General features: G+C 34.7%; 1 protein-coding gene across 1 annotated transcript; it reads left to right on the top strand.

The window, feature by feature from the left end:
- The first annotated feature begins 207 nt into the window (after positions 1 to 207).
- Positions 208 to 9,139, top strand: LOC147000041 (vomeronasal type-2 receptor 116-like). Its single transcript, XM_085834334.1, is given in 6 exon segments — positions 208 to 413; positions 3,085 to 3,367; positions 3,796 to 4,599; positions 5,434 to 5,657; positions 6,753 to 6,883; positions 8,235 to 9,139. Coding segments are annotated over 6 exon segments (2,553 nt in total).
- The last annotated feature ends 6,429 nt before the right edge of the window (positions 9,140 to 15,568 follow it).

Here is a 15,568-nt window from a genome sequence, read left to right as displayed (position 1 = left end):
GACCTCAGATGTAGAGCCTGAGGCCAGAATTTCCCTATGTATCTAGGGAGCCTGACATAGGAAGAATGGAAAGGAACTGTGAATATAATAAGTGGATCTCCAGACAGCAGTAGCCTTAAAACAGACACATAGGTGTAACTCTGTGTGTGATGTCTTTCTACATCAGAAACGGATTTCACAACAGCTCCATCTTAGATCCTAGCAGACATGAAGACGCTCTGTGCTTTCACTATTTCATTTTTGTTTCTGAAGTTTTCTCTCATCTTGTGCTGTTTGACTGAACCAAGGTGCTTTTGGAGGATAAAGAATAGTGAAGATAATGATGGAGATTTGCAAAGGGAATGTCATTTTTACATTTGGTTACATGATGAACCTATTGAAGATAATTTTTATAATTCAGATTTAAGTTTTCGGTAAGTCATTAACTTTATTTCCTTTGTCAATGTCACTAATTTGACATATTTAGCTGTATACACAAACTGTGGGTTCTGTTCTCTTCCTCACCATTTAACTTTATGAATCCCGTAAAGAGAATTATTGTATCAATCACTATTTTAGTACCTCGAAATGTGTCACAGTTTAGTAGAGTTTTAGTGCAATTTTATACTCCAGTTTACAATGCTGGACAATGTGAAAGTCTGGATTCTCTCTTTTCAGTGTTTATTGATAATATATGTTGAAAGATATCTCTTCATCTGCCTTGAATTCACAATCCCCTCCTTTGTCAAGAACTCAATATGAAGAGACTGCATCACTGCCTATATTCAATTGTCTGCCAATGCCTCATTATGATCATGCTTCTAAATGCCTTCAAAAAAGTGTTACCTAATTCTGGTTTCTGACAGATGAATATGCATCATTTCATTGAAATATTTGTGAATGTTTTCGTCTATTTTACATGGTTAAATATATAACATTACGTATATACTTGTGAATATACATATACTTTGCTTTAAAAAATAGTCTTTAAATGAGTCTCATCCTGCAGTTCTGAATTTGATACTGAATAAGGAAAAAGAATGCTAATCTCATATTCTGTTACCAGAAAAATCTTTTTATCCAATTACACAAATGCACAGGCACAGATTAGGCTTATTATCAATATCAGATACAAGGTCAATATTTCTGTTAACTACTCAATAAACTTAACATTTTTTAGTAAGTAAAATTTATTCACAATTCCTTTCCATTCATTCTATGTCATGTGCCCTGGATACATAGGGAAAATTCTGGCCTTAATCTCTACATCTGAGGTCTGAAAAGATAAGTCTAGGAGAATTGTTGTATTCCAGTGGAAAAGAATCTGTTCTCCATGTGGCTATTAGGTCTGAGAAACAAAGTGTGAGATGTTATCATTTGTGGCTGCAGATCATGCGGGAAAAGAGTGTTGAAATCATTTACCTTTTAGCGAATCAATGTGCCTGCTACTTCTTTCTTTTATAAACCAAGGTTTCTTGTGCTTTTATGTTTTTGGCTCTCATCCCATCCCCTATTCAATTTTCATGTCTTTGGGAATAAAGGAATACTTTTTTCAATTGGTAGCCACAGTGCACTGTACACTCTGTGATGGTTGCTTCACATTATTATCCTTCAGTGTTAGGTGAGTAGGAATTATATTTCTGATATATTCTGCATTTTTCCACACCTATTGGCAAAATTGTGGAAATTCTCATTGATGACAATTGTTTAAGCCAAAATAAGTTTTAAAATTACAAATATATGAACTTTTCTGGATTAGAAAGAAAAACTTAGCGCTGAACTCTTAATTGAAAAATACAAATTTTAGCAAAAGACCATGTTTGGTTTCTTTACTCCTGATAAGAGGCAATAGAGAATAACAGATGAACTGCCAACTGTGCTGGGGCAGAGAAGCTCTCTGTGCTCAGAGATCACTTAAAGGATCTCAAAGTATTAGGAAGATTGAGGTATTAAAAGAAATGTGATAAAACTTTTACAAGATAGAAATAGTAAGTACACACTAAAAGGCAACATGAACTTGATGTGTACAAGACCCTTCTGGTCATATGGTATATTGTATCATTGTGTATATCTTGAAATGGATAAATAAAATTAAATAAAATGGATATTAAAATGAGTAGCCTGATTGGTGATATTAACATTTGAATATATTAAAAGCATGATCTAAAAACATACAAAACAATTATAAAACATGTTCTAACATATTATTCATAATTTTCTTCCTGTGAATAAAATTAGCAATTTCATAATGCTTAAGTTCATAGAGTTTTTGTTATTTGGAAATATGTAAAATATTCTTACTGATAAAATATTTTCTCTACTTGAAACACTGATAATCTTCTTAAAGTAAGCTGATTGTTTGTCAAGAAACACAACTATATAGTGGGTTTTGAATACTCTCATACTGTCAGGTGGTATCTAATAAGGGCTTTTGAATATATTTCTTAATGATTCACTATATAAAATTTTATGCTCCTTTATTATGCTTAATTCCCAAAGAGTATTTTGTATGTTTTGTAATAACTTAGTAGTGAACATTAGACATAGTATCCTCAGTTATGGATATTATTAAATATTCATAAATGATATTTTAGTATCCTCAGTTATGGATATTATTAAATATTCATAAATGATAAAAGGATAAGAATAAAAAAGTTGAAAAAACAGATATATTAGTTGATACCCAAAGTTTTCAATAATATTAAGATGATTGATGTATAAATTGCAGTTAAATAAAAATTATAAGGACAATCTGTTAGGTATTTCATATGTAGTGGAAGTCATGCTCTTTTATATATCTGTGGAATTACATCTCCAAGGTTATTTTATAGCAGTCTCACACAATAGGACTGTAATTTAGTTCAAGGATGGCATTCAGAGATAAAACAATGTTTATTTATTTTCATGAATACAAAATGTATCATATCACAGTGCCCAATGTGTATAAATTCTTAAATTGTATTCGGCTCTAAAGATCCCTAATATATCCGGCTTATTTCAAGACATTTATACAGAAATTTAGTATATCTCATATTACAAACTTTACTGCAGTTGAAATTTTATATTTCACACATCTCCCTTAATCATCACTATGCCTGGTTTTAGAATTGCAGCAAGTGAATATGAGCTTCTTCTGGTAATGTTTTTTGCTACTGATGAGATCAACAAGAATCCTGATCTTTTACCCAACATGACTTTGATGTTCTCCATCATTGGTGGAAAATGTCATAATTTATTGAGAGATCTGGATCAAGAATATACACAAACATATGGACATATGAATTTTGTTAATTATTTCTGTTATTTAGATAAGTGATGTATCATAGCTCTTACAGGAGCATCATGGAAAACATCCTTAAAACTGGCAATGCGCTCTTCGATGCCACTGGTAAGAATTTGTGACACTGAATGGGTTAAGAACATTAAATTACATTTACAGGTGCCTACAAAAAACTTGGACAGAATGCATTTATGAGTGTGCTGGTACACAATCACACACACACACACACACAGATTTACATATATACATATATAAATTATTATATTAATTATTATTATTATTATTATTATTATTATGAATTAAATAATCAATCCATAGATTTACTGTACAGACAGGTAAAACTGTGTACTTGGAATTTCAGACTTGTCAGGAATAGTCTAGAATCTAATAGGAATGATACATGACATGTATAGTATAATCTTACTGTTCTTAAAAAGAGTTCTGGAAGGTGAGTAGCATTACTTGTATATGATTCCAAACATCCTAATAATCATATTCCTCATTGGAAGTTTCATCCTGTCTTCTACAACCTTTAGGTTTTCTTTGGACCATTTAATCCTAACCTACGCGACCATGACCGGCTGCCCCACGTCCATCAGGTAGCCACCAAGGACACAGTTTTATCCCATGGCATGGTCTCCTTGATGTTTCATTTTAGATGGACTTGGATAGGACTGGTCATCTCAGATGATGATCAGGGTATTCAGTTTCTCTCAGATTTAAGAGAAGAGAGCCAAAGGCATGGGATCTGTTTAGCTTTTGTTAATATGATCCCAGAAAACATGCAGATATACATGACAAGGGCTACAATATATGATAAACAAATTATGACATCTTCAGCAAATGTTGTTATCATTTATGGTGAAATGAACTCTACTCTAGAAGTCAGCTTTAGAAGATGGGAAGATTTAGGTGCTCAGAGAATCTGGATCACAACCTCACAATGGGATGTCATCACACATAAAAAAGAATTCACCCTTAATCTCTTCCATGGTTCTATTACTTTTGCACACCACAGAGCTGAGATTCCTAAATTTAGGAATTTTATGCAAACAAAGAAAACTGCCAAGTACCTAAAAAATATTTCTCATACTATACTGGAATGGAATTATTTTAATTGTTCAATATCTAAGAACAGCATTAAAATGGATCATATGACATTCAACAACACATTGGAATGGACAGCACTGCACAGCTATGATATGGCCATGAGTGATGAAGGTTACAATCTGTACAATGCTGTTTATGCTGCGGCCCACACCTACCATGAACACATTCTTCAACAAGTAGAGTCTCAGAAAAAGGCAAAACCCAAAACATATTTCACTGCTTGTCAGCAGGTAAAGTTTCTTACATTTCATTATGCTTAGATATATCAATGTGATCTTTTAAATGGACCTAGAGGAACAACTGTACATTTGTTTGTGATTATTCTTTAAACTCTCTAATAAACCTTTTACATGGATGAATATCATGCACAAATATAATATTTAATAGGAGGCAATATATTTTTATGAATATCAGTGACTTTTGTGACAAGGTGTCTCACATTTCACTAAATGAGTTCAAAATTTAGAATAGGAGCCAAGAGTTTTATCATAAAAGCCTAAGTGATGGCTAGACTGGAATGTTTGGCTAAAGAATAGTTTCTCAGAAATTGATCCATGTGCTGTGCTTATTATTTAGCCATTTACATTAACAATTTACAATAACATAAATGACTAAGACTCTACATTTTACTAAGTTTACATTTATTTTATGAATATACTGTATGTACATGAAAATAATTTCTTTATTTTCACAATTACCAGATATTCAGACTTCCCCTTCAGTCTCTCATATACTGTTTCATTTTTTAAAAAAAAAAGTATTTTTGACAAGAATCTTTACATAGACCCTCACATAGACAGACAAACACACACACACTCACACTCATGCACTGTTACTTATTTTCTAGTAATCATTTTTTCTAGCACACTTTATCATCTATCATTAATATGAAGTATATAAATTTTCAGTTATCAATGAGGTATACTGTTTTTTTCTACACACGTTTATTTCAATACAGCTGTTTTTTTTTTTTTCTGGAGTCATTAAGAAATTAGGGAATTCTCAATTTTGCGTTACCTTTATTGATATGCTTTATTGATATTGGAAGCATGAATCTCTTCTAGGTGTCCTTCTTGATGAAAACCAGGGTATTTATGAACCCTGTTGGAGAACTGGTGAACATGAAGCATAGGGAAAATCAGTGTACAGAGTATGACATTTTCATCGTTTGGAATTTTCCACAAGGCCTTGGATTAAAAGTGAAAATAGGAAGCTATTTACCTTGTTTTCAAAAGAGTCAACAACTTCATATATCTGATGATTTGGAATGGGCCATGGGAGGAACATCAGTGGGTATACCGTAATTTTTTTCAGGATATGTGGATTTTAAAATATGAGACTTCGTGTTTAAGACCAATTGCTACTTTTGCAAAAGATCATCCAAAGTTACAATAATCAAACTTTGATAATGCTCAACTTCAAGTATATCTGGTAATCAATGGATTAATGGCCTCTGAATTCCATGTTCAATAGTACCAAAATTGCCTATTACCTACAATACAGGAGTATATAGAATGGATTCATAGTATAATGTATATGTACATATGATTAATGAAAAAATTTTAACTATATATTAACATGGGATTTTTTTAATTCTGTAGAAACATATTTATAACCTAATTAAGTATATCATGGATTCATTAACATAAACGTTTCTCCATATTGAAGGTTTTCTCTTTTTAATTTATATATTATGTATTGTTTTTTATTTATTTACATTTAAAATGTTATCTTCTTTCGTGATTTCCCCTCCTCCGTGGAGGATTGCCTTATCTGGCATCAGTGGGAGGGGAATCCCTTGCTCCTCTGAAGGGTTGATGCCCCAGCACAGGAGAAAACTAGAGTGATGAGGCAGGATGGGTTGGTGTGGAGCTCCCTCATAGATGCAGGGGAAATAGAGAAAGGGATAGTGTGTTCAAGGTTTTCTTTTACACTTAGGAGTACTTCATTAATTTTATGGGAGTCTTATATAAAATATTTTGTTCATAGTCATCAAACTACTCTCCCTTGATTTACCCTACATTCTCCCTCCATATATAACAGTATTCTTTTTTGTAATTTATAAATCATGAGAGAAAAACTTGTGCCACCTAAACATTCTTTTTGGCTTGATCAGTTTAGGAAGGAATTTTTTTGAATTGCTATAACCTGAATGATACATAAATAATATTGCATGATGTAGTAATTTTTGTGTGACACTCAGTGTGTTGCAGGGTAATATGAATAAAATGTGCCTGATATTATAAAGTGATACAGGTTATCAGAGGAATATGTATAGCCATTTCTGTTAGTGCTCCATATATCAATCTATGGGGTCATTATTCATATGATAAATACATGAAATACACAGACTCACGTGAATATTATCTAATATTTATGCACTGCCTCAGGTTCCCTCCTCCGTGTGTAGTGTGATATGTACTGCTGGATTCAGGAAAATTTATCAGAAAGAAACATCAGACTGCTGCTTTGATTGTGTTCAGTGCCCAGAAAATGAGGTTTCCAATGAAACAGGTACATGCTTGCATGCAGAAGAAAATTTGCTGAATTTGAATACCTTCTCTATCCAAACTAGAAATATGAAATGGCCTAGATGCAAACTAAAGACCTAACATCTCCATGACTGAAAACATAATCAGTTAAATAGTGCCGACTTGTTTTGGACCCAGCAAAAAACTTCCAATATTTTCTTTTTTTTTAATTTTTAATATTTTTTATTACATATTTTCCTCAATTACATTTCCAATGCTATCCCAAAGGTCCCCCATACCACCCCCCACTTCCCTACCCAGCCATTCCCATTCTTTTGGCCCTGGCATTCCCCTATATTGGGGCATATAAAGTTTGCAAGTCCAATGGGCCTCTCTTTCCAGTGATGGCCGACTAGGCCAATATTTTCTTGAAACAAGGCCTTTCTCTCACAATATGATGGTTACTGCTTTTATATTATATAGAAAGTGTTTAGGAAGACATACCTGTATAACAATGTTTTAAAGAAACATTTTAGATGTAATAATCTATGCATATGTTTATTTTTCTTTGATTTGTTGCACATAGAAAGTTGACCACCTGATCAGTCCATAATCTTTCCCTCTATCACCCAGCTTACACTGTGAAAAAGACCAGATGCTCAGGGTAACGGTTGTTGTTTAATGAAATATATTTTAAGAGGTTAGATGGACAAAAGATTAAGTATTTCTTCTTAAAGAAATAGAACAAGAGTGAAGATTTCAAAATGCACCAAGAGATGGCTTAGATCTTAGATAAGGAAAGAGGGATAAATGTGAACATCCATAAGCTTCCTGCCATATAGCATGGAATGTGTATTTGGCAAGATAGAGATTGGAAAACAATGAAAGGGACATGCATAGGTCTATGAGGTGTACAGCTACAAGAACGAAAATATTCCTTTATGTAAACAGTATTTGAATGAGGAATTGTATCTTCTGGTTCCTATGTGTAGATACAAAGGCACAAACCACAGAGCAAACAAAGTACGTGATGCATTTCATCAACTGACACCTGTACCAATGTCTGCACACTACCCATGTCTGTGAATAGTGAATTTATGTTTACAGGAATTAAATAATCTGAGATTATGGATATAATTATTCATCATATTTTTGTTTTTGTTCAATAAGAATATTTTTTTGTTCCACTTTCCATGATGTTTTTTTTTTTTTTCAATCACAATGCATAGGTCAATACTGGGCAATTTTAAGTTAGTGGTTCTACAGCAAAAAGGAAGGGAATAGATCATCAACACTAAATTATTTATTAATATTTGCTATGAATAACACAAATATAAAATTATTACCTATGTAATTATGATATCTTATAAGGGTTTATGTACATTTACCAGCAGATATGGAACAGTGTGTGAAGTGTCCAGATGATAAGTATGCCAACATAGAGCAAACCTACTGTCTCTCAAGAACTATATCATTTTTGGCTTATGAAGATCCACTGGGGACGACCCTAGGCTGCATGGCACTGTCCTTCTCGGCCATCACAATACTAGTCCTCGTCACATTTGTGAAGTACAATGATACTCCCATTGTGAAGGCCAATAACCGCATTCTGAGCTACATCCTGCTCATCTCTCTAGTCTTCTGCTTTCTCTGCTCGCTGCTCTTCATTGGACATCCCAATCAGGTTACCTGTATCTTGCAGCAGAGCACATTTGGCATATTTTTCACTGTGTCTGTTTCTGCAGTGTTGGCCAAAACAATAACTGTGGTCATGGCTTTCAAGCTCACTACTCCAGGAAGAAGAATGAGAGGGATGTTGGTATCAGGGGCTCCTAAGTTGGTCATTCCCATTTGTACCCTAATCCAACTTGTTCTCTGTGGAATCTGGTTGGTAACATCTCCTCCCTTTATTGACAGAGATATACAATCTGAACATGGGAAGATTGTCATTCTTTGCAATAAAGGCTCTGTCATTGCCTTCCACGTTGACCTGGGATACTTGGGCTCCTTGGCTCTGGTGAGCTTCACTTTGGCTTTCTTGGCTAGGAACCTTCCTGACACATTCAATGAAGCCAAGTTCCTAACTTTCAGCATGCTGGTGTTCTGCAGTGTCTGGATCACCTTCCTCCCTGTCTACCACAGCACCAGGGGGAGGGTCATGGTGGTTGTGGAGGTTTTCTCCATCTTGGCTTCTAGTGCAGGGTTGCTAATGTGTATCTTTGTCCCAAAGTGTTATGTTATTTTAAAAAGACCAGATTCAAATTTTATACTGAATCGCAAAGGTAAATTGCTTTATTGAAACTTTCATGGTATGAAAATGTTAGATGATATTCAACTTATCTTACTCTTCATCTCAACAAAAGTAGTATTTCATCATATAAAAAAATGTTAGTAATATATTGATGTGTACTTACAAACAGGACTGTAAACATGAATATGCTGAGAACTGGGAATCTCAATTGAGAAATGGGTCATCATTCTGACCTGTGGTTGTGTGTTTAAGCCATGTACTTAATTAATGATTAATATGAAGTTACCTTACTGTCTGTGAACAGTGCCACATCTAGCCACACTGTCCTTGAGTTACAAGAAAGGGCACTGCATACAACATGGACTTGAAGCCGGTATTCAATATTATTCCACTTGCTTTCATGGAGTTCTTGCATCCAAATTCATTCCTTGACTTCATTCAATGTACTATGACAAAGTTAGATAAATAAATAAACCATTTTCTCACATATTTACTTTGGTCTTGGTGCAAGTCGACAGGAAGTGCCTCTATTTTGAACAGGAAGTGCGTCCCAGGTGTTCATGGGAGATGTAGTTAGTGTGTGTGTTTGTCCTAGATCCGCTCTCTATTGCCACCTGGTGGCTATATAGTGTGACTGCAAACCAACAGGAAGTGCCTCCATGTTGGAAAGGAAGTCGGGTCCAGGTACTCATGGGAGATGTAGTGTGTATAGGGCCTAGAGCCAATCTTTCTTGCCACCCAGTAGTGAAAAATGCCACTACTCCCCTGGTTCTTTGGCTCAAGGGGACGAATCTGGGCCCTGAGCACAGGTCAGAGTTTTGGGAAAACGGTGTGGCCAGGCCGCCTGATTTACTGGGCGGGCTGCAGCTCAGATCCGTGCCCCCTGCTCCCATTGTACCTGTAGAAGTGCAGGAACAGAGGCTCTCTCTGTCTCTCTGTCTCTCTCTCTCTCTGTTCATCGTCTCTATGTCTCTCTCTGCTCCTCCTTTCCATCTGGGGCTGCCTGGCATTGGTCTGCCAGCGAGAGACCCAACCCGGCTTCCAGGAGTCCCACAGTCCCCTGGTTCTGGTTCTCCCTTCTCCTTCCTTTCCCCTTGTCACTGGGGACCAAGCCAGAGTCCATGTCTGACCGAGAGGCCCCAGTCTGTCTGTCCCAGTTCTCCCTTTTCTCCCTTCTCCTTTCTTCCAGAACCAGGCTGCCTGGCCTTTACCATTGCCCATGCAGCTCATGTCTCTGTGTCTGTCTGTCCCCCTGGTTCCCTTCTCCCTTCTCATCAGGGACCACGCCTGAGTCCATGTCAGACCGAGAGGCATCATCCCTGCTTCCTTGTGTCTAGCTGTCCCCGGGGCTGTCTGTCTCCAAGCTCCCTTCTTTCCTTCTGACGCGGCCTGCCTGACCTTAGCCTGGGTCTCTCTGTCTCTCTGTCTCGCCATCCTTTCTTCCAGGGCCCAGACTGAGAGACATCTGCCTGGCCCATGCTTCTGCCCTGCCTCCCCTGACTGTCTCTGTCTCTGTCCTGGTCCCATCTCCCTCCCTCCCTCACATTGACCACTTGTCCCAGCCATCCCTGGGCACCTCCAGGGCTGTGTCTGTCCTTCTGGCAGACCCCAGACAGACCCCACCCCAGACCTCAGCCCCAAGTCCTAACCCCAAGTCAGAGTCTGTCCCTCTCTTCCTAAGGAGGGGGACACCCAAGGTAGATATCAAGGGTGGAGGATGGTGTGGTGACCCTGTGAAGTATACCAGCAGGACTCTTTTTTTTAAGATTTTTTTTTCTTTTTAAGATTTTTTTAAATGATACCTTGGTCAAAGAAGGAATAAAGAAAGAAATTAAAGACTTTCTAGAGTTTAATGAAAATGAAGCCACAACATACCCAAACTTATGCAAATCAATGAAAGCATTTCTAAGAGGGAAACTCATAGCTCTGAGTGCCTCCAAAAAGAAACTAGAGAGAGCACACACTAGCAGCTTGTTAACACACCTAAAAGCGTTAGAATAAAAGGAAGCAAATTCACCCAAGAGGAGTGGACAGCAGGAAATAATCAAACTCAGGGGCAAAATTAAACAAGTGGAAACAAGAACTATTTAAAGAATCAACCAAAGGAGGAGGTGGTTCTTTGAGAAAATCAACAAGATAGATAAACGCTTTGAGAAACTCTCTAGAGGGCACAGGGAGAGCATCCTAATTAACAAAGTCAGAAATGAAAAGGGAGACAAAAACAGATACTGAAGAAATCCAAAACACAATCAGATCCTTCTACAAAAGGCTATACTCAACAAAACTGGGAAACCTGGATGAAATGGACAAATTTGAAGACAGATCCCAAGTACCAAAGTTAGATCAAGATCAGTTTAATGATCTAAACAGTCCCATATCCCCTAAAGTAATAGAAGCAGTCATTAATAGTCTCCCAACCAAAAAAGGCACAGGACCAGATGAATTTAATGCAGAGTTCTATCAGACCTTCACGAAGATCTAATTCCAGTTCTCCACAAACTATTCCACAAATTACAAGCAGAAAGTACTCTATCTAATTCATTCTGTGAAGCCACAATTACTTTGATACGTAAACCACACAAAGATCCAACAAAGATAGAGAACTTCAGACCATTTTCCCTTATGAATATCGATGCAAAAATACTCAACAAAATTCTCCTTAACTGAATCCAAGAACACATCAAAACAATCATCCTTCCTGACCAAGTAGGTTTCATCCCAGGGATGCAGGGATGGTTCAAAATATGGAAATCCATCAACGTAATCCAGTATATAAACAAACTCAAAGACAAAGACCACATGATCATCTCATTAGATGCTGAGAAAGCATTTGACATAATCCAACATTCATTCATGATAAAAGTCCTGGAAAGATCAGAAATTTGAGGGCCATACATATTAGGTGTTAGATTCAAAGTGTGAGGTATTATCATTTGTGGCTGCAGATCATGAGGGAACAAGTTTTGAAATCATTTACCTTTTAGCTAATCATTGTGCCTGCGACTTCTTTCTTTCATAAACTAAGGTTTCTTGTGCTTTTATGTTTTTGGCTCTCATCCCATCCCCTATTCAATTTTCATGTCTTTGGGAATAAAGGAATACATTTTTCAATTGGTAGCCACAGTGCACTGTACACTTTGATAGTGATGGTTGTTTCACATTATTATCCTTCAGTGTTAGGTGAGTAGGAATTATATTTCTGATGTATCCTTAATTTTTACCACACCTATTGGCAAAAATTGTGGAAATTCTCATTGATGACAATTGTTTAAGCCATAATAAGTTTTAAAATTACAAATATATGAACTGTGTCAATATACTTTTGGGATTAGAAAGAAAAACTTAGCGCTGAACTCTTAATTTAAAAATACAAATTTTAGCAAAAGATCATGTTTGGTGTCTTTACACCTGATAAGAGGCAATAGAGAATAACAGATGAACTGCCAACTGTGCTGGGGCAGAGCAGATCTCTTTGCTCAGACATCACTTAAAGGATCTCAATGTATTAGGAAGATTGTGGTATTAAAAGAAATGTGATAAAATTTTTACAAGATAGAAAAAGTAAGAACACACTAAAAGGTAACATGAACTTGATGTGTACAAGACCCTAAAGGATAATATTCTGGTCATATGGTATATTGTATCATTGTGTTTATCTTGAAATGGACAAATAAAATTAAATAAAATGGATATTAAAATGAGTAGCCTGATTGATGATATTAACAGGTGAAAATATTAAAAGCATGATCTACAAACAGACAAAACAAATATAAAACATGTTCTAACATATTATTCATAATTTTCGTCCTGTGAGTAAAATTAGCATTTTCTTAATCCTTAAGTTCATAGAGTTTTTGTTATTTGGAAATATGTAAAATATTCTTACTGATAAAATATTTTCTTTAATTGAACACTGATAATCTTCTTAAAGTAAGCTAATTGTTAGTCAAGATACACAACTATATAATGTGTTTTGAATACTCTCATACTGTTAGGTGGTATCTAATAAGGGCTTTTGAATATATTTCTTAATGATTCACTATATAAAATTTTATGCTCCTTTATTATGCTTATTTCCCAAAGAGTATTTTGTATGTTTTGTAATAACTTAGTAGTGAACATTAGACATAGTATCCTCAGTTATGGATATTGTTAAATATGCATTAATGAAATTTTAGGGTATAAAAGGATAAAAATAAAAAAGTAGAAAAAAACAGATATATTAGTTGATTCTCAAAGTAGTCAATAATATTAAGATGATTGATGTATAAATTGCAGTTAAATAAAAATTACAAGGAGAATCTGTTAGTTATTAAATATGTAGTAGAAGTCATGCTCTTTTATATATCTGTAAAAATACATCTCTAAGGTTATTTTATAACAGTCTTACACAATAGGACTATAATTTAGTTCAAGGATGGCATTCATAGATAAAAAAATGTTTATTTATATTCATGAATACAAAATGTATCATATCATAGTACCCAATGTGTATAAATTCTTAAATTGTATTCAGCTCTAAAGATCCCTAATATATCAGGCATATTGCAAGACATTTAGACAGAAATTTAGCCTATCTCATATTTCAACTTTACTGCAGTTGAAATTTTATATTTCAAACATCTCCCTTAATCATCATTATGCCCTCTTGTAGAATTGCAGCAAGTGAATATGAGCTTCTTCTGGTAATGTTTTTTGCTACTGATGAGATCAACAAGAATCCTTACCTTTTACCCAACATGAGTTTGATGTTCTCTATCATTGGTGGAAACTGTCAGCATTTATTGAGAGATCTGGATCAAGAATATAAACAAATAGATGGACATATGAATTTTGTTAATTATTTCTGTTATCTAGATGATTCATGTATGATAGGTCTGACAGGACCATCATGGAAAACATCCTTAAAACTGGCAATGCATTCTTCGATGCCACTGGTAAGAATTTGTGACACTGAATGGGTTAAGAACATTAAATTACATTTACAGCTGCCTACAAGAAAACTTGGACAGAATGCATTTATGAGTGTGCTGCAACACAAACACACACACATACACAAACATTATAAACATACACACACAAACATATATATATATATATATATATATATATATATATATATATATATATATACATACATATATATATATATATATACACACACATATATACACACATATATATATAATGTGTATGTATGTGTGTGTATTTGTGTAGCAGCACACCCACAAAGAAAACTTGGACAGAATGCATTTATGAGTGTGCTGCAACACAAACACACACACATACACAAACATTATAAACATACACACACAAACATATATATATATATATATATATATATACATATATATATATATATATACACACACATATATACACATATATATATATAATGTGTATGTATGTGTGTGTATTTGTGTAGCAGCACACCCACAAATGCATTCTTTCCAAGTTTTCTTGTAGGCACCTGTAAATGTAATTTAATGTTCTTAACCCATTCAGTGTCACAATTTCTTACCAGTGGCATTGAAGAATGCATTGCCAGTTTTAAGGATGTTTTCCATGATGATCCTGTAAGACCTATCATACATGATTCATCTAAGTAACAGAAATAATTAACAAAATTCATTTTTCCATCTCTTTGTGTATATTCTTGATCCAGATTTTTCAATAAATCATGACATTTTCCACCAATGATGGAGAACATCAAAGTCATGTTGGGTAAAAGATAAGGATTCTTGTTGATCTCATCGGTAGCAAAAAACATTACCAGAAGAAGCTCATATTTACTTGCTGCAATTCTAAAACAAGGCATAGTGATAATAAGGGAGATGTTTGAAATATGAAATTTCAAATACTGTAAGATTTGTAATATGAGATATGTTAAATCTGCCTCCCAAGTGCAGGGATTAAAGGAGTGAGCCACCAACGCCCGGCCAGACTAATTATTTTAGGTTATATTTTATTTAATTTTATTTATCCATTTCAAGATATATATACAAAATGACACGTTATACCATATGACCAGAATATTATCCTTTAGGGTGTTGTACACATCTACTTAATGTTACCTTTTAGTGTGTTCTTACTATTTCTATTTTTTAAAAAAAATTCAACACTCATTCCTTCATAATCTGCAGCCACAAATGATAACATCTCACTCTTTGGACCTCAGACCTAAAACCCACATTGAGAACAGGTTCTTTTCCACAAGAATTACTATGATTCTCCTAGATTTATCTTTTCAGACCTCAGATGTAGAGATTAAGTTCAGAATTTTACCTAGGTATCCAGGGCACATGACATAGGATGAGTGGAAAGGAATTGTGAATATATATTAACTACTAAATAATAATAAAATTACTGAGTATTAATAGAAATATTAACCTTGTATCTGATAGTGATAATAAACCTAATCTGAACTTCTGCATTTGTGTAATTGGATAAAAAGATTATTCTGATAACAGAATATAA

Source organism: Mus caroli, unplaced genomic scaffold (assembly GCF_978045245.1).
Source record: "Mus caroli unplaced genomic scaffold, Mus_caroli_1 scaffold_22, whole genome shotgun sequence".
Taxonomy (NCBI): Eukaryota; Metazoa; Chordata; class Mammalia; order Rodentia; family Muridae; genus Mus; species Mus caroli.
Note: the sequence above shows the minus strand (reverse complement) of the source record. Positions and strands in the feature narration are given on the sequence as shown.